The sequence below is a fragment of the Heteronotia binoei genome, chromosome 3, assembly GCF_032191835.1.
Source record: "Heteronotia binoei isolate CCM8104 ecotype False Entrance Well chromosome 3, APGP_CSIRO_Hbin_v1, whole genome shotgun sequence".
In the NCBI taxonomy this organism is placed as follows: Eukaryota; Metazoa; Chordata; class Lepidosauria; order Squamata; family Gekkonidae; genus Heteronotia; species Heteronotia binoei.
Window position 1 is genome coordinate 97,602,853 of NC_083225.1, and position 25,297 is coordinate 97,628,149.

Genomic DNA, 25,297 nt, shown 5'->3' on the forward strand with positions numbered 1-25,297 from the left:
AATTCAATTAAAAACTCAGAATGATATATTAAGCCTCCAACTTTTACTTTCATAATCTTTTAAACTCTGTCAAATGTAGCTGATATTTACATGTTGACTATAACCATACCTAGCAGACCAGGCCTTGAGTAAGTTAATTGCATAGGAAGATTTACTATGTTTACATTTTTATCTTAAATTAATTTTTAAAGCACAGTAAAGAGTCTGAGGACAAATTATTCAACTGTTTATCATACATAAGACTGCATGACTATAATACAAAGGGCTTTTCTTTTCATTTAACGTTACAATATACACAGCAAGTCCGGACTAGATCTTACAATCTGAACACAGGTATTTAACCTTTTCCATGCTGTTTATGTTTACAATGCACAGAAGTCCTGTAACCAAACTGTGTAGTAAAGCACACAAAACTGGACTGTAACATAACACAGTATGCAGAAGCACTGGAGTTTATGATTTTTCATTATGTAAGTTTAAAAACAGTTTTAATTTTTGGTGCTTGCTAAGATGTGGCAACCAGCACAGGAAAAAACAAAAAACAAAACAAGTTACCCATATTTGTTACCCTTATATTCCTAGACAGCAGTAAGTACTGGATTCCTTTTTGTATTGCTAAGCTCAGTGTTCCATTCCAAGAAATGAGAGCCTTTCAGTCACCAAACATTTTTGAACTACAGAAGCACAAAAATGCTTCCATTCACAGGCTTGACATTTCAGTACAAAAGAAATATGGATCCCTTGATTTTTTAAAAAAGGTTGATTTACAAAAATTGGTAATTCCCAAAGAATTCTTTCACACTTGCACTATATTCAGCCTCTCTGCTGCCATTATGAGGAATGGTGAAAAAGAACACTTTTTGTTCAGAAGAAATGACCTAGTTGGTCACATAAAACTGACCAGTATGAAGTACATGGTTTTCTGCTGAATGACATTTTAAAAAACTGGTTTAGTGGCAGAGGTAGATTACTGCTTTTTTAACACATAAAGGGGAAACAGTGTTACTCAGGGCTAGATAATAATTTCCTTGTCCCTATTTTTGAATGTAATTTACTGTGTTTAATCCTTAATTCTAAAAAATTCAATGGGCCCAGAAATATAGCAACTGCCAAGCTAACTGTGTTATAGTAAGGCAGCAGAACCTCCAAATTAGGCACCTGTTAAATACAGCCTGCTAGCCTCAGGTCACATGAGCTTTTTGCTTTACTCATACTAGTGTTTTGGACCTATTCATGCAATCAAGGTCTTGCCTTCAAGTTTACATTTATGCTAATAAGGAATACAAGAATCAACTGCTGGTTTCATAGCTTCTGGATCTAGTGTCCCTTTTACTTTCAGAAGCTTGAACACATTTATCATGTAACAAGGTGTTATAGTTTTGAATTAGATGATCTATCATGTTCAGTACACAGACTGCTGTAAATGTATTGGCTATGAATTCAACAACAGTTCCAGTTTTGTTTAAGCAATAGTACAGCCATAATTTTCAACTGACATTTAAAAATGGTCTAGTTACACCTTGTGTCAAAGTGCAGAACTGCTACATTATTGGTTACAGACATCTATGTGCTATAAAAACAGCTTTGGTACAATAAATTATCAAAAAGAAAATAATTTTTTGTAAAATTCACAGCATAATTGTGAGGCAAAAAAGCAGTCACATAAAATTCTGCATTTTAAAAATGTTCAGGATGAACAGAAGACATCTTTGTGCAGAAGTAATGGTGGAGAAACCACGTGCCCAGAAAAAGCAAAAGAAAGAAAAGAAAGAAAAAGAATGGGGGGGGGGGAGAAGCAGGAAGGGACACAGTTGTAGCTATTTCCATCAAAAGCAAACCACTACTCCTGTGACCTTCAACCAATAAGGAAGTCAACTTTATGACACACGCAAAGTGACCTTGCAATACCTTACAATAAGTGGGTCACAAAAGTCTATTTTAAAAGAAAGGCCTCTTGAATTACCCATTCTCTGTGTTTTCAGCATTAAGGACTGTCTGCAAAAGCATGTCCAAAAGTGATTGCATCTGAAATGGTAGGCTCTTCTAACTTAGAGTCCAAATCCATAAGGCCAAAGGCTATCCCAAAGACCACCACTTACAACTTCCCCTGGACTGGCCAAGACCAACCTGTTGATTGCTTCTCAGTGCACCTTAGTTACAAGACCAGTCATATTCCACTACTAGCTGATTGTGGTCTCAAATACGAGAGACACAGAATCCCATTATAATTGCTGCTTTGATTCTCAGTAGATTCAGATAAGGAGAGTCCTGATCACCGCAACTTAGCATGCTTAGTGTGCCTTATGAACACCATTACAACCGTCCCTTATTATATGTGATGATTATATTCTGTAATCTGAAGGTCCCTCTTCCTTACAGTACTGCATTTCCATGCTCATGTGTTTTTGGGAAACTAGAATGTGTATTAGTCCTCCCCCCTTTAAAAACAAACAAACCCAAAGGCCCATTTGGATGATCCTGGATAATGCCTTTAAGAAGCTGTTTGCAACTAAGACCAATATCAGACACTTATTCCTGTATTTTTTTTTTTTTGGGGGGGGGGGGGGGGTTATGACTTGGTTGTGGTAATTAAAATAGGGGCAAAGGAGGTTCTTACCTCCTCAAAGCTATGTAGGATTGGTCTGGACATGGCTCTAAAAACTTCACTGTCCCTTTGCAATCTGTTCAAGTTTAAAAAAATAGTCAGCTTTGCCCTCCTATAGCGGTTCAGTAAGTGTATCTCCTTCTGATTCAAGCAGCTTTGTACTTTTTTGGAAAAACACCACTTCTATAAAAACACACAAGAAACAAACTTGTTTCAATTTAGTCACGAGCTAGCCACAGGACTTTGCTGAACACAAACTCCTGTCATGGGAGACTCTTCTCTATCAATTCCCTGTCTCATTGCAAGATGTCCTTCAGTCATGTAATGAGCAGGACCTGTATTAGCAGAAAATTGGTATGTGGGATGTCCTGCTATGCCAGTCTCTTGCCGTGGATTAGAGAAGACTGTTAAATTGACGTCCATAGCTCCATTTTGTCCGAAGTCCAATGTATTAGCAGCCACTGGGCGGTTCTGATAGGCCTGATTGCCTTGATTACCAGTTGAGGAGGAAGATGTAGAGGAAGAAGTAGTTGAGGAAGACAGGGATGTCATGGAGTGGTGACTGTGACCCACCTCCATAGAATCCTGGGTGGAGGAACTATTTGTTGGAGAATGGTAGACCCTTGGCCTGGTCCGGCTAACCAAGGCCTGCTGTCCATGATGATGGTGGTGGTGATGGTGGTGATGGTGGTGGGAGGTGTTTCCATGGTGATGATGTAATGCATTCTGTTGCTGAGGGGTTACATGGAAAGAGGTTTCTTGAACTGGATGGGTTTCAACAGTGACTTGCGTAGGAGCTTCAGTGCCCGTCCAACCAAGAGGAGGAGGAAACTGCTGTCGAACCTGTTATTAAAAAAGGCTTGTGGTAATTTTTTTAAATTAAAATATTTATATTTCAACTTTTGATACAAATTTACTAGGTGGCTAACAAATTTGAGTAAAAGTCAATATGCAGATTAAAACCACATCAAAATAAGACAGCTCATAAAACTGGAAGCCAGTCAATGAAAAAATTCTACTCAATTGCAAGTTAAACATAGGGCACCCCAAAACCTCTTGGTCTGTTACCTAAAAGCACAACATAATAGCGTCATGAAACTTATTGCCACCTTGCACATAAATTCTCAAGAAGAAATTTAAAAAATTAAAATGAATGCTTAAAAATTATAAACTATACTTTGCAATGATAGTAGCATCTTCCCTCTGGAACAGGCTGGCTTTAGCTCAGATTTGCAAATCAACCCACCATTCATACATTCCTAGATGTTGCAAGAGTACCTTGAATAGTAATAGATTGGAAAACGATTGGCCTAGAACTCACTATGCCTTCATCTGACAACTATGAAATAATAAATTACACAAGCGGGTAATGTCCTTGCTGGAAAAAAAAGCGAACATCTAAGATGAGATGATTGCTTTTGAGTAAGTAGTACATATCAAAAATCATTATTCAGAGAAGAGATACTAGTAAAATCAATGACCAATTCAACAGAGTCAAGTATACTGAATATGCACATGGAAGACTCTAGGTCTCCATGTTGTCATTAGCTCACTTCACTGGATAGAATAAATAACCTACTGTCATTTAAAACCAGATTTATCCCAAGAGTTGCAATGGACATAAAGCTGTGGCATTTTGTTCTCTTAAGACTATAATACAAATTAATAGCGATGTGAGAAAAATTTAAAAGAACTTGAGGATATTTCAACATACAGAAAAAGTGACTGAAAGAACATTTGCAATTTTCAAGTATGTGGAAAGATATAAAGAAAGGAAGCCCTTGGTCGCCATTTCCAAGTTTAGGACAGCTAAGTATAAGAATGATGCAGCCCAAGAACCATAAGGGAAAGAAGGATATTAAATGTTTTTAAATAAATAACTGAAGACTGGAATTTGGTTTCCCAAAGGCTTTCTGCTATCTGAAGACATCTAATCTGGGCTCAAGGAAGAGCTGTTTACTGTAGGTTGAAGAAATAATTTATTTAATAACGCAGTGAGGCCACCAAGGGAACAAGCCACATATAACATACTGCCTTTGTGGAAACTCTTGGGAACAAAATCAGTTGGTAGGCCAGATGTTACCTCCAGGCCAACAGCAGGGCCATCTATGCTTTAGAGCATGAAGTCCATGCAGAAGGAGTAAACAGGGTTGTACTTACATGTAACTGTTGTTTGAGCAGTCTTGTGCACAAGCACACATGTGTGCAGGACTGCCATGAAGGTTTTACTAGGAAGTTCTTCTCTTCTACCATTTTCTAAAGCACTAGGAGTCCTTCCTTGCCGCTGTGAAGCCTAATAGCAAATAAGTGTCAAAGCAGCCCATAGAGGGGAAAGGAGGGAGATGTGTGCCTGCACAGAAGACCACTCACTCAACGAACAATGGTTACAGGTAGGTGCAAACCCCTTTTTCATCATCATGGCTTCTGTGCAGTCCCACATGGGAGAATAGAACACTCACCTGACAGAGTGCAGGAGGTTGTGGGCTGTCTAGATGAATACCACCTGCAATACTGCTCAGCCCACAACTGCTTTGCTCCTGAAATTGACATTAATTAGAGTAATGCTTCACATACATTGAGAGGGATGACCAGGTGGCTGCCTTGCAGACAACAGCTATGGAGACCTTGCTGAGGATGGCTGCAGAAGATATGTGCACTGGTGGAGTGCACTTTCACATGAAAAGAGCAAGGGGTCCTGGGCCCAGTGCATGAGTGTTTAATGGCAGACATTACTCACTGTAAAATTGTCTAAGCCGTAGAAACCCTCCCCATGTTGGGACCAGGAAAAAAACAAACATAAAAATGATGACCTTTGCTAAACTTCTCTGGTCTTTTCAAGTAAAATAGTAAGGACCTCCTCACATCCCATGAATGAAGCCCATGCTCCTATTCAGTAGAAGGGGAGGGAAAAAAGACTGGCAACACCTATGCAAGCTAGAAAGCTGACACCTCTAGAGATGGGTATGAATTGGGAAAATGCAGTTCAGTTTGCGGTATGCCCATTTCTCAAACCACAGACGGTCAAGATTTTTCTGTGGCTAAATGGAATGGTTACGTTTGTGAGGTTCGTAATGTGGTAAAATGGGGTGCTAGAGACACCAAACTTGTAGGGGACCTCCAGTTGACTTTCATCTATCTGCCCTCCAAGTTTGGTGAGGATTGGATTTATGGGGTCCAAGTTACAGCACCCCATATACGGCGCTTCCAAGAAAGTGCTTTCTGGGGCAAATGAAAAGCTCAGGTTCAGAAGCATATGGAATGGACCCTGTGTAAGATAGAGGCATCAATCTCTCAGAGTACCCCCCTGCAATACTCATTTACATGCCCTTCGAGTTATGTGACGATTAGACTTAAGGGGTCCGAGTTATGGCTCCCCAAAGAAGATGCCCTCACAAAAAGGGCTTTTGGGGAAAATGTCAGGTGCATGTTCAAAAGAATATATAAGTACAGAATGGATCTCCGGCAACCCACACCCCAAACACATAGGGAACCTCACCCTGCCACCTGCTCCTCTATAACCTCTCCAAGTTGGGGGTGGATTACATTTTTGGGGTCCCAGATAAGGACCCCCCCCCCTAAAAAAGGTCTCCCAGTGCTATCTCTATAAAAGACAACTGCAGTTACAGGTGTTTACAGAATGGCTCAGGAACACACCAGTGACACCAAACACCCAGAAACTTCACTTGGGCAGACCTCCTCTCCCCCCCCCCCCAGCCAGACACTGGAAGCAAGGTAAACATTCCCCTTATGCTTACGGCCCTTGCAAAGCTTCAAAGGCAGGTTCTGAAGAACAGAGTCCTGACAGGGTTCCCCCTAACTAACCCCATTATAGCTTTCAATCATTCACTTGTCTTAAGGTCAATGATAGGATGTTAGGGCTCCATCCTTTTTATCAACAAGGAAAAAAAACGAGAACAGAACCCTGAAAGGCAGTCATCAGGAGGGGTGGTCCCGACTACCCCTGACTTTAGGGGCAAGTATCCTTCAGTTGTGGAGGGGAGGAAGGTAGGCTGGGAAATGGAGGATTTAAGGAGGGGAAAAACCCCTAAACTCCAAGTAATAACCAAGGCTAATTATAGAGAGGACTCCACCGTCAGTAGTGATGGCTCTCCAGGCTTCAGTGAAGAGGGGACAACCTGCCAGCTAAGTAAGGAGAGCCTGAGGTCGTCTAGTCATTGAAAGGGTCTATCCTTAATAAAAGGGGGGGAGTTCCTTACTGAACTGTGCAGATGCCTTGTTTCTGGGTTTCCCCTGGTGCCTTTTCCCTTGATGCTGGTCTGAGTATTGGGACTGACAAGAGGGCTGATAGATCTCTGACAACTGTGAAGGAGCGTACTAGTAGTGCTTAGAGAAGTACCTCAGGTTGAACAAGGCAAGTATCATCCCCAAAGTCAATGCCCTCTCCCACAACACCATTTTTAATCTTCCAGTCCTCTCATATTGGGCCTTGGGGTGAAGATTTGTCTCACTCACTGTGAATCTTCCTTCTTAGTGGCTGGGGGAGGGGGGAGTTTCAATTCCTAGGAGAAGCTCCTCCCTATAGAGGGGGCAGGGTCACCAATTTTTGTGGAATTCTTGGAGGGCAGGGGCTTCTCTCTCAGATCCCAGTCTGGTCCTGAAGCAGTATAACCTCCCTCTCCAAAACATTTATACTGAAACCAAAAAAGAATATCTGACAAGCAGTTGTGAAAAAATGACCTAGTGGTGCAGAGGCACAAACATAATGTAGAAACGACTCCCAGAAAACCTCAAGGAGGAGGAAGGCTGGAAGGAGGGTGAGGCAGCCCAAAGTCCAGACAGCATGCCCACAATGTTCCAAGAACCAGCTCAAGAATTCTACTCTCAGGTGGGAAAAGACTACCTCACCCCTTATCCACTGAGAAGGAAGATTCATGGTGAGACAAATCTTCCATTCTCCAGTAGTCCAGGGTGGGGCAGTCACAACTTCTGGGACACAGAAAAGCAGTGTACCCCAGGGAGGGAAGAGACTCAGCTTTCAGACTGATAAAGCATGCTGTAGGACCCTTCTTTTGAAAGCAGCTTCCACAAAGGCTAATTTATCAATCCCGTAGTGCCAGATGAAGGAGTGGATGGATCTCCAGGTGACAGTCTTACATATGATTTCTAAGGAAGGAAAGGCTCGGTAGGCTGCAGAAGTTGCTATCCCTCTGGGGGAATATGCAATAATGTCTGGAGGAAAGTCAAGACCTGTGGACTTGTAAGCGAGGTTACAGTTTCTAGAAGTAGAGACTCTGTGACCTAGGGAAGCCTTCCTGAGACAAACACAGAGTCAGTCCTACAAAGGGCATAGTCCTATAAAGGTATAAGCTCAGGGCCTTCTTAACATCCAAACAATGCCAGTTCTCCTGATGGAGCTTGGAACTAGAGCAGGAGAGGAGGATCACGTCCTCCAACCTATGAAAGGCAGAGTTTACCTTTGGGACAAAGGCTGGGTCTGAACAGAGCCACTAATGTTATCATTATGAAAGACAGCATGGAGACAACTCTAAGTTCTGACACCCTTCAGGTCAAGGTGATACTGACTACAAACATGGTTTTAAAGTTAAGCTCTTTGAGAGGACAAGTAACCATTGTCTCAAATGGAGTCCAGGAGAGAGTCTTCAGCACTACATTCAGGCTCCATGTAGTGAAGCAATGAACCTGAGGTCGATTGATGCCCCTTAGATACCTCCTAACATGGGTGTGCTGGAATAAGATCTTCCCTTTCTAAGTTCCACTGATGGTGGAAATGGCAGCCACCCACATTTTCAATGTAAAAGTACATTGACCTTTGACCAAACCTTCTTGCAAGAAGGTAAGAACATCTCCATCTTAAGCTGTAAGGGGCCCTTGCCCATGATTGGAACACCATGACTGGAAGATCTGTCATGAGTCATTATAAACCATGGGAGGAAGAGGAGATTGGATTTATACCCTGCCCTTCACTACTTGAAGGAGTCTCAGACAGTTTACAATCTCCTTTCCCTTCCCCACAACAGACTTTCTGTGGGGTAGGTGGGGCTGAGAGCTCTGGCAGAAACTGCTCTTTCCAGAACAGCTCTGACAGAGTTATGACTGACTGACGGTCACTCCAGCAGTCACATGTGGAAGAGTGGGGAATCAAGCCTTGTTCTCCCAGATAAGAGTCCACACACTTAACCTCTACATCAAACCGGTCTCAGAGCTATCAGTGTTAATACCCCTATCCAGGTATCATATTTGTTTGAATTGAAACCATTCAACTTCCAGGCTTTGAGGCTTAGCAAACTGGGCTGGAGGTGAATGACAGCTCCCTGCTGAAGAAGGTCCTTCCTGATCAGGAGACGCCAGGGATCCATGATAGATTGGAATGAGGATGTCTGTAGCCATAATGGTGCAATTAGAACTACTTCCACCTTTAAGTCTATTATTCTCTGGATCACCCTTTGGATTAGCTGCATGCGAAAAAAGATGTACAGTAGCGGATTAGGCCAGTTGCAGCTTAGGGTACCTACCGGGTAATGGATCAGAGTTGTCCACTGAGATGTTGAAAAACAGTATGGATTGCCTGCCAGAGTCTCGAGGCGGCAGGAGGAAGGTGGCAGGCCTAGCTTGCCTGGGAAATTATAGATGCTTGTACACAAATGCTAGAAGTGTTCAAAGTAAAATTGGTGAGTTGGAATGTTTAGTGTTGGGAGAAAACATAGACATTATGGGAATTTCAGAAACTTGGTGGAATGAGGAGAATCAGTGGGACACGGTGATTCCTGGATATAAGTTATATCGGAAGGATAGGGAGGGAAGGGTTAGAGGTGGGGTGGCTCTGTATGTCAGAGAGGGCATACGGTCCAGTAAGACTGAGGTCAGAGAATTAGACTCCCTTCTAGAAATGATTTGGGTTGAAATAGAGGGCCCAAAAGGAAATTTAACTATGGGAGTTTGTTATCGCCCACCAAATCAAAAGATAGAGAATGACCATAATATGATGGAAGGATTAAAGATAGTGGCTAGACGTAAAAACTGTGTCATCATAGGTGATTTTAACTACCCGCAGATTGATTGGGTCAATATGTGTTCTGGTCGAGAGAAAGAGATTGAATTTCTAGATGCTCTCAATGACTGTGCTATGGAGCAGATGGTCTCTGAACCTACCAGGGGTGGGGCGATCCTGGATTTGGTCCTAAGTAATGCCCAAGACTCGGTGAGAGATGTAAAAGTGATCGCACTGCTTGGGAGCAGTGACTATAATGTTATTGATTTCACCGTTTGTATAAATAGTTGCCCCAAAAGACCAGCACAACCACGTTTAACTTTAAAAGGAATAAATTCTCTGAGATGAGGAGGCATGTGAAGAGGAAACTGAAAGGAAAGGTAAATACAGTCAAAACCCTTGGGGAAGCTTGGAGGCTATTTAAAACTACAATCCTAGAAGCTCAGATGAAATATATACCACAAGTCAGGAAAGGCACAAACAGGTATAAGAAAAGCCCTGCATGGTTAACAAACAAAGTCATGGAAGCTGTAAAAGGTAAGAAGGACTCCTTTAAGCGGTGGAAAGCTAGTCCAAATGAGATTAATAAAAGGGAACACAGGCTGTGGCAAATCAAATGCAAGACTGTGATCAGGCAGGCAAAAAGGGACTATGAGCATATTGCAAAAAACATAAAGACCAACAATAAAAATTTCTTCAAGTATATTAGAAGCAGGAAACCAGCCAGGGAAGCAGTGGGGTCCTTGGATGACCAAGGGGTCAAAGGATTACTGAAGAAGGATAGGGAAATGGCTGAGAAGCTGAATGCATTTTTTGTCTCTGTCTTCACTGTGGAAGATGAGAGGAGTTTGCCTGCTCCAGAACCACTTATATTGGAAGGGGTGTTGAAAGACCCGAGTCATATTGAGGTGACAAGAGAGGAGGTCCTACAACTGATATACGAATTAAAAACTAATAAGTCACCAGGTCCAGATGGCATACATCCAAGAGTTCTGAAAGAACTCAAAGTTGAACTTGTGGATCTTCTGACAAAAATATGTAATCTTCCACTGAAATGTGCCTCCATTCCTGAGGATTGGAAGGTAGAAATGTCACTCCCATCTTTAAAAAGGGTTCCAGAGGCGATCCGGGAAAGTTGGTAGAAACCATTATCAAGAACAGAATGAGTAGGCACATTGATGAACACGAGTTACTGAGGAAGACTCAGAATGGGTTCTTTTTTTTATTAAGATACAAAACTTTTATTTATCGATTACATATACACTACTAAATTATACATAAACATACAAAAACCACCACCCAACCCTCCACCCAAGGAGCTTAAAAGGCTTCACCATAACACAATTCTGATTTTCTCATGGTAAGTCCCATACTTTTTATCTAAACATATAGATAGTCCCATGTCTTTCTACAAGCTCATATATTACCTCCTCTGAATCTTACAGTTAATATGTCCATCTCAGCTGCGTCAAATAGCTTTTGTAAAAACTCTCCCCTGTCTGGCAGTTTAGAGACTTTCCAGTATTTCGCGTACAGAATTCTCGCGACAGTTATTATATGCAGCAACAATTTCTTCTCTTGTCTGGGTAGATTCCCTTTATACACATTCAATAAATATAGTTCTGGGGTATGTTGAAGCCTTGTTCTTAATATTTTTTGTCCCCATAAATTAATCTGGGCCCAATATTTTTTGGCAAATTCACACTGCCACCAGATATGATAGAGGGACCCTTTTACTTTTCTGCATTTCCAACATTTGTTGGAATACTTTGGGTATATTTTACTCAGTCTTTCAGGTGTTAAGTACCACCTGTACATCATCTTGTATATATTTTCTTTAAATACTGCTGATTTTGTTAATTTTAAATTTTGTTTCCAAATTTTTTCCCATTCTTCCATCTCAATATTATATCCGAAATCTTTCAACCATTTTATCCAGCTTTAACAGCTTCGCTTTGCATTTTAATTTGTAAGAGCCAATTATAAATTTTTGAGATGAGTTTCTGATTATCACGAATTATCATATCGAATTCGTTTAGATTTTTAACAAATCCTATTTCCTTATCTGACTGGTATTTGGATTTTACTTGGTTTCTCAGCCACCAATCCAGTTTCATGTTGTTGTCTAAATTTAAGTTGTTCTCCTTATCCAATAAGTTCCCATAGTTGTAATTATTTTCCCAACAATATAGATTAGGTTGGCTAGAAGCTTCTACAGGTGACAGCCAAGAGGGTATGTGTATATAGATCATATTTTTCACTTCGTTCCAAACTTTATATAACGATTTCCTTATCTCATGCCTGTGAAAAATATTATTCCTTGTTGGAGGCTGGTACCACATATAAGAGTGCCAGCCTCTACCTAAACCAATACCTTCCAAAACTAATAACCTTTTGTTTTCCAATGCAAACCAGTCTGTTAACCATACAAGACAGCATGCCTTGTAATATATATTCCAATCAGGCAGAGCTAGCCCTCCTCTTAATTTACTGTCTTGCAAGACCTTTAATCTAATTCTGTTTTTTTTGTTTTGCCAAATAAATATGGTGGTCAGTTTATTCAGTTGATGAAAAAATGTTTGAGATAAAATAATTGGTATTGTCTGGAATAGGTACAAGATTCTTGGTAGTATATTCATCTTGACTGATGCAATTCTCCCCAGTAAAGAAATTTGTAGGTCTCTCCATTTATTAAAATCTGATTGGATTTCTTTTAAGATCTTGTCATAGTTATCTCTTTGTAATGTTTTTAAGTCATTTGTGAAGTAAATACCTAAATATTTAATTCTTTTTTCATAACTGAAGCCAGATTTAATTTCTAATTGGGAAATTTCATCCTGAGTCATGTTATGGGTCAAAAATTTAGTCTTCTGGATGTTCACTTTGAAACCTGATATTCTTCCATATTCTTCTAATCTCTCCATCAGACGTTCTATCGAAGCAATGGGGTCTTCTAATATCAATAACAGATCATCTGCATAAGCTCGTACTTTATATGTTTCCCCCTTGATCTTGGTACCTTTTATTCTATCATCCTCCCTTATTTTTATTAATAAGGGTTCCAGTGTTAAAATGAAGAGCAAGGGAGATAGTGGACATCCTTGTCTAGATAGATAGATAGATAGATAGATAGATAGATAGATAGATAGATAGATAGATAGATAGATAGATAGATAGATAGATAGATAGATAGATAGATAGATATTGGATATATCCCGCCCTCCACTCCGAAGAGTCTCAGAGCGGCTCACAATCTCATTTACCTTCCTCCCCCACAACAAACACCCTGTGAGGTGGGTGGGGCTGGAGAGGGCTCTCACAGCAGCTGCCCTTTCAAGGACAACCTCTGCCAGCGCTATGGCTGACCCAAGGCCATTCCAGCAGGTGCAAGTGGAGGAGTGGGGAATCAAACCCGGTTCTCCCAGATAAGAGTCTGCACACTTAACCACTACACCAAACTGGCTCTCCAAACCCCGTTCGATTTTTATTGCTTCTGTGAACTGCCCGTTTACATTAATTTTTGCATTTTGTTTAGCATAGATGGCTCTCACTAATTTAATAGTTTCACCACACCCGATAACTGCTAGATCCGGGAAACTACAGGCCAGTCCGTCTGACTTCAATACCAGAAAGTTGGTGGAAACCATTATCAATGACAGAATGAGTAGGCAAACTGATAAACATGAGTTATTGAGTAAGACTCAGAATAGGTTCTGAAAGGGAAGATCTTGCCTCATTAACCTGTTACATTTCTTTGAGGGGGTGAACAAACATGTGGACAAAGGAGATAGATATTGTCTATCTTGACTTCCAGAAAGCTTTTGATAAAATTCCTCATCAAAGGCTCCTTAGTAAGCTCGAGAGTCATGGAGTAAAAGGACAGGTCCTCTTGTGAATCAGAAACTGGTTAATTAATAGGAAGCAGAGAGTGAGTATAAATGGGCAGTCTTCGCAGTGGAGGATGGTAAGCAGTGGAGTGCCACAGGGCTCGGTACTGGGTCCCATGCTCTTTAACTTGTTCATAAATGATTTGGAGTTGAGAGTAAGCAGTGAAGTGGCCAAATTTGCAGATGACACTAAATTGTTCAGGGTGGTGAGAACCAGAGAGGATTGTGAGGAACTCCAAAGGGATCTGTTGAGGCTGGGTGAGTGGGCGTCAACGTGGCAGATGAGGTTCAATGTGGCCAAGTGCAAAGTAATGCACATTGGGACCAAGAATCCCAGCTACAAATACAAGTTGATGGGTGTGAACTGGTAGACTGACCAAGAGAGGGAGCTTGGGGTCATGGTAGATAACTCACTGAAAATGTCAAGACAGTGTGCGACTGCAATAAAAAAGGCCAACACCATGCTGGGAATTATTAGGAAGGGAATTGAAAACAAATCAGCCAGTATCATAATGCCCCTGTATAAATCGATGGTGCGGTCTCATTTGGAATACTGCGTGCAATTTTGGTCACCTCACTTCAAAAAAGATATTATAGCATTGGAAAAAGTGCAGAAAAGGGCAACTAGAACGATTAAAGGTTTGGAACACTTTCCTTATAAAGAAAGGTTAAAACGTTTGGGGCTCTTTAGCTTGGAGAAATGTCGACTGCGGGTTGACATGATAGAGGTTTACAAGATTATGCATGGGATGGAGAAGGTAGAGAAAGAAGTACTTTTCTCCCTTTCTCCCAATACAAGAACTCATGGGCATTCGATGAAATTGCTGAGCAGTCAGGTTAGAATGGATAAAGGAGGTACTTCTTCACCCAAAGGGTGATTAACATGTGGAATTCACTGCCACAGGAGGTTGTAGCAGCTACAAGCATAGCCAGCTTCAAGAGAGGATTAGATAAAAATATGGAGCAGAGGTCCATCAGTGGCTATTAGCCACAGTGTGTATCTATGTGTGTGTGTGTGTGTGTATATATATAATTTTTTTGTGACACAGAGTGTTGGACTGGATGGGCCATTGGCCTGATCCAACATGGCTTCTCTTATGTTCTCACTCCTTTGTTTTGCAGCTACCTTGTCCTTGAGAAAACTGTGGAGCTTGGTAGTTTTGGCTACGTCATAAAAAGGCCCACTTCTGTGTTGCTGAATTTGTGGCATCATCTGCTGAAAGGCTGCCTTGTTGAGCATCCATTCTGCTTGATTTAGAGTCCTCTGACTGAGCCAATCCACTAATGTGTTGTCCTGGCCTGCACGTGAACAGCCATGATTGACCTCAGATGGCTCTCTGCCCATTGTTTAATCAGATTTTTCTCTGTGTGGAGTAACATGGATTTGGTATCTCCCTGCTGGTTAATATATGATTTGGTTGTCATATTGTCCATGTGAACAAGTATGTGCTTCCCTTTTAGAAGATCCTGGAATAGCCTTATTGACCTGAGCTCCAGAAAGCTGATACTTTGTGACAACTCTTCCTGAGACCAGATACCCTGAGACATTCTCCCCCATGAGTGCCCCCCACCAGCCAGTGAGGCTGGCATCCAATGTCATCATCTTCCTCTTCGGTTCTAGGAGTGGAGTCCCCTCCAGAAAGCTGGAAGATTTTGTCTACCATTGGAGTTCCTGAATTAGGAATCCAGGTAACTGAACTGTATTGAACCGCTTGTTGGCTATAACATCCTGGAAGGCTAGGAGGAACTTTTGGAGTAGGTGAACATTATTATTATGGGAAATAGTTGAAAGCCCGAATCCTTTGAAGTGTATTCATAAATGCCTATGGTTCAAGCTATCTGTTATCAGTTCCAATGAATCTGTAGATGGAGTAACATTGGGACATCATCTACACTTGGGACCCATGAGTGACCTCTGTATTGAAGTTAGGATTTTCTCCTGTGATAGGAAAATTCTGTTCTGAGACATGCCTATTATGAACTCTAGACAGAGGACCCTCTGAGATGCAGACAAGCTGCTTTTTTCCCAGTTGAGGATGAACCTGTGATCCTGGAGGCATGAGACTGTCAATGTACATCCTCCATCCCGTTGATGAGAGGGGGACCTGATTAAAATGTTGTCCGAATATAGGAAGATGGACACTCCCTGGGTTCTCAGGTGCACTATCAGTGAAACCAAGACTTTGATGAACACTCTTGGTGCCATTTTGAGGCCAAGGGGAAGAGCCTGGCACTGAAATTGGAGACCATTTTATGAAAAGCATAAGAACTGCTGATTCAGTTCCCAAACTGAGATGTGCAAGTGGACCTCTGACAGATCTGATGCCAGAAAACCTCCTTTCTGGATTGAAGATATTATGAACTTGAGGGTTTTTACCGTGAACGACTTCTTTCTTATCCTCCTGTTCAGCTATTTGAGGGCTAAAATGGCTATTTGAGACTATTAAAAAGACTGAATAAACCCCCAAAGTCTTTTGGGCCCCCAACACAGGCTTTAGTATCTCAATGTCCTTTGCTGTTGTATGGCCTTGAGAAGAAGAAGGTGGTTTTGTGGACAACAATTTCTTGGAACTTATAGGAATCTTTTAGGGAGGGACAGTGGCTCAGTGGTAGAGCATCTGCTTGGGAAGCAGAAGGTCCCAGGTTCAATCCCTGGCATCTCCCAAAAAGGGTCCAGGCAAATAGGTGTGGAAAACCTCAGCTTGAGACCCTGGAGAGCCGCTGCCAGTCTGAGAAGACAATACTGACTTTGATGGACCAAGGGTCTGATTCAGTATAAGGCAGCTTCATATGTTGATATGTTCAATCTGTTGGAAAGCAAGGAATAGAGTTCCAGAGAGTAGCCATTTGATACTGTATCTAAAACCCACTTGTTGTCCGCTGTGGACTCCGAGTGAGCTGCAAAATACCTCCTATATTTGGTGAGTCTGAGTCCTGTGGTAGTCCAGCTGAACAGCTCTCCTTGGGGCCCTGTGGGCTTTATCCTGCTGTTTTGTTAAAGGACGAACTAGTGCCACCTGACTCTTTGAGCTGTCATCTCCCTTTGAAAAGCAACTCAAAATCTGGAGGTATACTTGGATTCACAAAAGAGAAGCGTTACATGGGCTGCTGTCTTCCTTGCATGAAGGCAGCAACCTCTTCTTGTCATTATCCTCCATCACATTTCTATCCATATTTTCCCTGAAGAGATGTACTCCTTTGAATGGTACAGTTGCAACTCTGCCCTGGGACAAAGGGTCTGCTACCCAGCTGTGAAGTCAAGTATTTTGTCTGGCAGTGACATCTGAAGTCATAGCTGTGGCCAACAGTTGGATTGCATCCAGTGAAGCATCCACAGAGAAAGCTGCTGCAAGGGCAATCTTCTTTAGTTCATCTTTCAGTTCCTTAGAAATGTCACTGTCTACCAAGAGGCAATCAACAAGCAAAGGAGACCTGGGGTAATTATATGGCTATAGAATGAAAGAAAAGTCCCAGGGTGACAAAGGACTTGAGTACTTAACACTCTAAAGTATTTAACATCTGTAATTAAGAACAATATATAAAGTAACAAGGCCTACGGTAACAAGGAAAATTCTACAAACAACAAAGTAATACAATATGCAGTGTGACACAGTGCAGTAACTCAGTACAAATGCAGGTTGCTCTTAAAAGATATCAAGCCAGTCCAAAAGTGTGGCTCAGCCAACAGTATTCTTCTCTGGCCACTTCAGACTTGACCACCTTAAGGAAGCAGAGCTGTACCGGTGATGGATAATATCTGGTTTCGAGTAGTCTAAGTCTTCAACATATAAATCTCAGAGCAATGTCCCCATGTCTGAAATAAATTCCAAAAGGGGAAAAAAATTCTAGCTGTTAGGATGTCTATTACCTTCCTTTGGATTGAAATATGATCCTTCTAGACTCAGCCCTCTTGGAATTTATTTATGACATTTATTTACTGCTCTGAGATTTATGCGAGCTGAAGACTAAAGCTACCCTAAACCAGATATTATCGATCACCGCTACAGCTCTGCTTCCTTAAGGTGGCCAAGTCTGAAGTGGCCAGAGAAGAACAGTGTTGGCTGAGCCACACTTTTTAACTGGCTTGATATCTATTTGTTAAGAGCAACCTGCATTTATACTGAGCTACTGCATATTGTATCAATTAAATTAAATTAAATTTTTAGATTTATATCCCGCCCTGTACCACAAGCGGGCTCAGACTGGCTTACAACAATAAAACAAACTTAAAATAATATCATAAAAACAGACATTATGAAACAGGAGCAGCACAGTAAACAATCTTACAGACAAAGGTGGTAAACAGCATGTGGCTGATGGCTAACAGCATAACATAACACCATAATGGTGAAATGCTGGAAGTGATGAATTTCAAAGGACGCCCACTGGATTAATTAAAAGCCTGGTGGAAGAGCTCCGTCCTACAGGCCTTGTGAAACCTTGTTAAGTCCCACAGCGCCCAGATCTCCAGCGGGAGCTCATTCCACCAGGTAGGGACCCAGACCAAAAAGGCCCTGGCTCTTGTTGAAGCTAGCCGGGCATCCTTAGGACCAGGACTATGAGAAGATGTTGAGCAGCAGACCTCAGAGTCCAGGGGGGTTCATATGGGGAGAGGCGGTTCTGAAGATATGCAGGCCCCTGGCCATAAAGGGCCTTAAAGGTAAGGGCCAACACCTTGAATCAGATCCGGTACTCGAGAGGTATCCAGTGCAGTTCGCACAGCACCGGATGCATCCATGCTCACGCAGACCTTGATGCCAACAACAGGGTTGCTGCGTTCTGCACCCCTGGAGTTTCCGGAGCAGGGTCAAGGGAACCCCCACCTAGAGAGCGTTAGAATAGTCTAATCTGGAGGTGACCGTTGCTTAAATCATTGTGGCTAGATCATGGAAGGTAAGGTAGGGGACCAAGTGTCGGGCCCGCCTCAGATGGGAAAAGGCGGCCCTTGCAGTGGCGGTGACCTATGCCTCCATAGATAAAGAGGCATCCAGGAACACCTGCAGGCTCTTCACCTCTGTCGATGGCATCAGGACTTCCACCATTGATGGATTCAGTTTCAGCCAGCTCTGACGCAACCAACCAGCCATGGCCTGCAATATCCCACCCAGTTCTTCAGGGGCAGAGTCTGGGCAGATAGAGCTGAATGTCATCAGTATATTGGTGACAACTCAGGCCATATCTTCGGACTATCTGGGCGAGGGGGCACATATAGATATTAAATAGCATTGGGGGAAGGATTGCCTCCTGCGGCACTCCACATTCTAGTGGGTGCCACTGGGACAATTCCTCCCCCCACCCCGAGAGCCACCCTCTGTCCCCAACCATGGAGAAAGGAGGTCAGCCACTGTAAGGCTAATCCCCGAATCCCTGCATCGGTGAGGTGGTGGGCCAAAACCTCATGGTTGACTGTATTGAATGCTGCTGACAGATCTAAACAGTATCAGCAGCGCCAAGCCGCCACGATCCAGATGCCTCTAGAGATCATCTACAAAGGCAACCAGCACTGTCTCTGTCCCATGGGCGGGGTGAAAGCTGGACTGGAAGGGGTCCAGGGTGTCAGTTTCCTCCAAGAAAGCCTGGAGCTGCGTTGCCACCACCTTCTCCACTACCTTGCTGAGGAACGGTAAATTCGATACTGGGCAGTAGTTAGTAAGGACCGTAGGGTCCAAAGATGGTTTCTTCAGGAGAGGGCAAACCACTGCCTCCTTTAAAGTCTACGGGAATGTCCCTGATAACAGGCAAGTGTTGATAATCTCCCGCAAGGGAATCCCTTCCTCATCACCACTGACTTTTACCAGCCACAATGAGCAGGGATCAAGGGGGCAGGTGGTCGGTTTCACAGCCACCAGGGTCTTGTCAACCTCCTCCTGAGAGAGCAGGCTGAACTGGTCCAAGACCAGACCCAGAGACGGGCAAGGGGCCTCCAGTTAACGTATTATATCAAGCGTAGCTGGGAGGTCATGGGAGAGCGACTAGATTTTATCTGCAAAATGATTCGCAAAAGCCTCACAGCCAATAGCCAATTCCCTAGCATTTGGAATGCTTTGAGGCAAAGAATTAATCTAAATAACTGCTGGGTGTGATTTTGCAGATGCAATGGAGGCTGCATAGAACTCCTTCTTTGCGACATTCAAAGTCATCCTATAGGTCTGAACAAAGGACCTATAGGATGCTCTTGAAACTTCATCGCAAGCTCTTCGTCGTGAACTCTTCGCCACACACTCTCTCACTTAATCTGCCTCAGCTTCAAGGAATACCAAGGGGCTAGTTATCGAGGGCAAAGAGGAGTTGGCGGGCGACCACGTTGATGGCTGCGGAAAGATGGTCATGCCAGTCTTCCACTAGACCATCTAATGGGCCACCAGGAGGAATTGGATCCCACAGAGCCCTTTGGAACGCATTAGGCTCCATCAGGCTCCGCAGGCCAGCATAAATGCGCTTGCTGCCTAAACAGGGAGGGCTAGGTGCAAATAGCCGGGCCTTCAAGGCAACGTGGTCTGACCATGGCACCACATCCGTGGTAATACAGTCCACCATAATCCCTGAGGCAAAGATAAGATCCAGCATGTGTCCCGCTTGATATGTGGGAGCCAAAACAAATTGGTAAAGACCCAGTGTCTCCATGGATGATACTAGCTCCTTAGCCTGCAAGGAGGCCGTGTCTTCAGCATGGACGTTGAAGTCTCCCAGAACTAAAAGTCTGGGGTACTCCAATGACCACGCAAACACCGCCTCCATCAGGCCAGGCAGGATATTGGCTGGGGTATTAGGTGGATAGTACACCAGCCAAATGGTCAAGCTCTCCATGGCTTCCCACATAAGGCCCACACATTCAGCGCTGGCAATCTTTGTGTCAGGGGGCCCCCTAAAGGAATAAGAATCCTGGATCAGCAACACCATGCCCCCTTTACTTTGTTGTTTCCAGAATTTTCCTTGCTTTGTTACTTTACATATTATTCTTAATTACAGAGTTTAAATACTTTACAGCAGGGCTTCCCAACCCCTGGACCGATACCAGTTTGCAGAATGTTAGCCACTGGGCCGTGCAGCCTCCCCCCCTTCATTTTCACCATTTTAAGGCCAGGGAAGGGGTGGTGAAGTGCCTCCCCAGCTCTTTAAAGGCCAACCCCTCCCCGTCGATCAGCTGATCGGCGGGGAAAACCGCAGCAGCAGTGACGAGCGACCTGCTGGAAAAGTGGCGCTGCCCTTGCCTCTTCCCTTCCTGGGCATGGGGAAGGAAGTGGGGAGGAGACAAGGGCAGTGCCGCTTTTCCAGCAGGGTGCTTGCCGCTACTGCCAGTTTTCTCCACCAACCAGCTGATAGGGGGGTCGGCCTTTAAAGAGCCTGGGAGGTGCTTCACTGCCCTTTCCCTGGCCTAAAAATGGTGAAAACAGAGGGGGGGAGGAGGCGCTGCAGGGGAAGCCAAATTTGGTGCCACCACCTTGCTGGCCCTGGGGCCACGGTGGGGGGAGGTGGCCCAGGGGCTGGTGCCTGGTGCCAACAAGGTTGGGGGCTACTGCTTTAGAGTGTTGTTAAGTACTCAAGTCTTTTGTCACCCTGAGGCTTTTCTTTCATACTATCTACCGAGAGGTTTGAAGCCCAAGAGTAGACTGCCCTATCAAAAAGGGAGCTTTCTGTGGACCTCCTGAGGGAAGTTGAAGAAGCTTCAAAATTCTTACACAGGGACTATTCCGTCCTTTTGTTGCAGTAAACCTGGAGAGACCATCTGCCTCTGCAGGAAAAACAGAACTGGAGCACAGACTAGCCATAGGATTGTCTATTAGTGGTAGTTTGAAGTATTCTGCTGCAACTGGTACCAGGGAATAGAACTTGGAGGTGATAGGACGATTTGACTTAGGTCTTGCTGGTGACTCCCATTCAGTCTCGACCACCTTACTGAAAACAGAAGGGAATGGAATCCCAAGGAGAAACTACCCTGATTCTGGGAAAGTTCTGGCAGAACCAGCTGGGTTGCTTGGGTCATGTGCTTCTACCTCTTTGTTGTTGAATGGAAACTCCAAAATGGATAGCACTTTTGGAAGGATCTTGTAAAAAATTTCCTGTGGGAAAAGACAAGTCTACATAGACAAGACCACAGATTATTCCTCATTTGATAGCTCACCCTTAGGTGAGGAAAAATCAGAACATTCAAATTCCACATATTCATGGCACAAGAGAGGGCTTGGTTCTTCTTCTTTTGGGTTGAGAAGAGTGGGAGATTCTATCTGCCCTTTGACTACATGATGCACTACTTGAGGGAGATTGATGTCCAGATCTACTAGGAGATTTAGAGGGGTCCCTCAAGTTTGGAATATCCTGAGAAATGGCTTCTCTAATTTATCTCTGCATTTCCTCCTTAATCCAGACTAGGAGATTACCCTAGCATGAACCTCTTAGAGGTCCAGAGCAGGGATTTCTGCCAGGTCAGACCTGTTGAGAACTATGTGCGCAGACCTGGGAGGGGGAGGTGGGGAGAACAAAACTAGAGGCCATACTATCCTGAAGCACAGGTTCAGAAAGGTCTGCCTGCACAAGCATTCCCCACTTAAAAAAAATGGGGGGGGGGGGAGAGAGTAAAAATACCCACCAAGGAGCTTCTAGTTAGGGCCCCTTCTTACCGGGATTCAGAAGGTCAGTGGAGGGCTTGTGGTACAGCTAAGACTGAGGCTTGTTGAATTCAGCTGATCCAGTAAGCTTTTAGAGGCCATGTGGTGGACTTGGGTGCTCTGATGTGGCAGCCACTGACATTCCTATTAAGAGAGTGACTGGGGAAGCTCCTGGCCTGAGGGCTGGAAACCCCATGGCTTTGGAGATCGTGGGGGGATGAAGGTGCTAGGGGGAAGAATTCCCATCACTACAAAAGGTTCCCCATTCTTTCTACTGCTGATCAAGCTTGGGGGCGTGGGGAGTTCAATGTCCTTCCCATTTCCTGGTTGATCTCTCCGCAGAGGAAACAGATGAAGACAAAGATACACTGAAGAAAACTAAAAAAGGAGAGTAGGAATTATAGCACTTTAATGGTGTGCAGCCAACAATGTCTATCTGCCTTAAAGCAGGGCTGAAGACTGGGATCCAAGAGAGGATCCCTTCCCCTCCAGAAATCGCACAAAGATTGGTGACCCTGTCTGTCTTTATGGAGGAGCATCTCTCAGAAGTTGAGACTGCCCTATCCAAGATCACTGGAGAACTGTTTGCATGTGTCACAAGTCCTGACATTATGGCATTTGCCCAAACACAGTAAGCACAAAGAATAATTGTAAGTGCTGTTTTGGTACTGCACATGGTACACTTCCTGAGAAGGAACATATTAACTGAGATGATGAACTTGACAGAAGACAATGAAGAGAGTTAAAACTTGTACAAGGATGTACCTTAAGTGATTGTTAGCCTAAAAAATAGATCTCCACAAGGCCTGTGAAGGACCTACTAGTAGAGAAAAACACATCCTACCTCCAGGGTGATGAAGAAAGGACTGAGGGAAGGAGTGCACCACATTCCCTGATCACATGATGGTTTAGGTGGGAAAGACTGGTCTGATAGGAAAGGGGGAACACTCCTAGCACTTTAGAAAGCACTAAAAGAAAATAACTTTCTAGTAAACCTTCGGAATAGGCCTGTGAAGTCCCATGTGGAACTGCAAAGAAGCCACAATGACGACAGAGAGTTCTTTCTAGAGTCTTACCTGTGGACTGTGTGTTTCACAATCCATAGCCTGCACAGCAGCAGTGAAGTGTCCACCACTATGTCGATGCTGATGTGTAGGATCTGACCGTGCTCTTCCACTGTTGCTTGTTCCAGAAGAGCCACCTATGGTTATTTTAAAAAGAAATACATGAAAAATAAAGTATAATAATTACCATTAGGAAGCTTTCCTAAGAAGGAAACGCAAGACTAAATTAAGAGATTCCCTATAAAGAAAGAAAACTGAGGTGCTAACTGTAAGCTTGTTTTTAAGGACAAATTTAAGATAAGAGATAAATTCTTTTAAATAAATTCAATCCATAAAACATTCTTATTTTAGTATGTTTCTAAAATAAGAAGGGAACAATCAGAATATACCTGAGCTTGAAGATGTGCTAGAGGTGGTTCCTGAAGATTGCGACTGCTCCATAGCAGGACTCGTAGATACACTGTTACTTGTGTTTGTACCTTCATCTGCTGTTTTCTTAAAGAAACTATGTTGCAGGGCATAGTAAGGTTGAATTCGGGTTTTCGGATCATAGTCAAGCATCCTTAAAATGAGGTCTTTGAACTTCAAGTAGTCAGCTACGGTATGACCCGATTCCCCAGCACGACGACCCCCTGGTCCTCCTGTTTCAACTCCAAGTATATTATGAAGCTTACGAGTTCCAGGTGGTTTGTACTCCTGCTGGGAAAAAGAAGTTCCTTAAATGTAATGATAATATAGAGTAGTTCGTCACACCTCAATTTAGCAAAGAAAAAAAGCTGTAAAAATGATCAGTTCTCAAAACACCATTCACCATATTTTAAATATTCTATGCATCTTGTTGAAAATAAGACTATGTATTTAAAAAGTTCAAGATAAACGTACCCTTTTCCCATCTTTGGTCTTCTTTAAGTTCCAAGTGCCATCTGGCAATTTCTCAAAGAATTTTCTTGCTTTTGGTGCTTGATCAAGAATGTGTGCAGGTGCTACACCCAAAACCTCTACTATTTTATTCATCTGATCCACCTATTTGAAAAAAACAAATGGGGAAAAGCCCATAAAACTTAAGTACTAGGCAATAAAGCAGGAACTAAAATTTAAAGATGATCGCAAATTCTGGTTAGATTAGTTTTTGCAGTCAAATCAAGCATCCCTTGTTCCTTCAATTGTTCATTGTAGCAAATCCTGATCATAGGATCCTTTCTTCCTCAACTATTGTCCCCTTACTGTCCCTCCGAGATGGGTTCTAATCTACTAAAGTCATGAATATTGAACTACAAGCTGAATCATCAGAAGTTTAGAGGAACTGAAACCTAATGGACAGAAAGACAGGTTGCTTACCTGTAACTGTAGATCTTCGAGTGCTCATCTGTGCATTCACACTCATGGGACAGAGCGCCCATGCCAGTCCCCGAATGGGTACCTAAAAAGCCCAGGATTTTTTTGCGCTCAGCACCAGTGGGCATGCGTGGGCATCCCAGCATGCATGCTCACTGGCGCCAGAGCGTGGATCCCGCCAGTTCCTTCTTGACCGCTGGAAGCCCCTACCATAGGGAGGCCGTCATCAGTGGGGAAGCAGGGCGGGTAGTGTGAATGCACAGATGACCACTCGAAGATCTACAGTTACAGGTAAGCAACCTGTCTATCTTCTTTGTGGTCTCTGTGCTTCACACTCATGGGAAATTAGCAAGCCAGACATACCTGGAGGCGGGAAGACAGTCAACCAGAAGAGACAGCTTGCAGCACTGAAGCTCCCAGACGAGTCCTCTGATGAGCATGCACATCCAGGGCATAATGCTTCATGAAAGCATGAGAAGAGGACCAAGTGGTGGCCTTGCACACATCCATCAAAGAAACACCCTTCAGGAACGCCACCGACGTTGCCATCGCTCTAGTAGAGTATCCACGAATGGGTCCAGGCAACGGCTTCTTCGCCAGCAAGTAGCACAGCTTAATAGTCTCAGTAAGCCACTTCGAAAGCCGCTGAGATGAAATTTTTGAACCCAATCTAGGAGCAGCATAGGAAACAAAAAGATGCTGGTCCTGACGAAAACTCTTAGAATGACTCAAGTAAAAAAGTAATGCACGCTTAACATCCAAAGCGTGCCACCGATATTCCTCGTCCGAGGAAGGCATGGGATAAAACGTAGGTAACCAAACGTCCAACT

At 43.4% G+C, this 25,297-nt stretch overlaps 1 protein-coding gene across 3 annotated transcripts in view; it reads right to left on the minus strand.

Moving 5' to 3' along the window:
- Positions 1-211: 211 nt before the first annotated feature.
- The window catches only part of DYRK1A (dual specificity tyrosine phosphorylation regulated kinase 1A), a 324,751-nt gene continuing 299,665 nt past the window's right edge, over positions 212-25,297 (minus strand). For 2 of the 3 annotated variants that reach the window (XM_060234264.1, XM_060234266.1), the window contains 4 exons: positions 24,015-24,155; positions 23,522-23,831; positions 23,145-23,269; positions 212-3,448 (listed from right to left, as the gene is read on the minus strand). In XM_060234264.1, coding sequence (XP_060090247.1) covers positions 2,828-3,448; positions 23,145-23,269; positions 23,522-23,831; positions 24,015-24,155 — 1,197 coding nt within the window. In that variant the 3' untranslated portion in view covers positions 212-2,827. The remainder of the gene's footprint in view (positions 3,449-23,144; positions 23,270-23,521; positions 23,832-24,014; positions 24,156-25,297) is intronic. The other variant, XM_060234265.1, reaches the window with a different exon arrangement.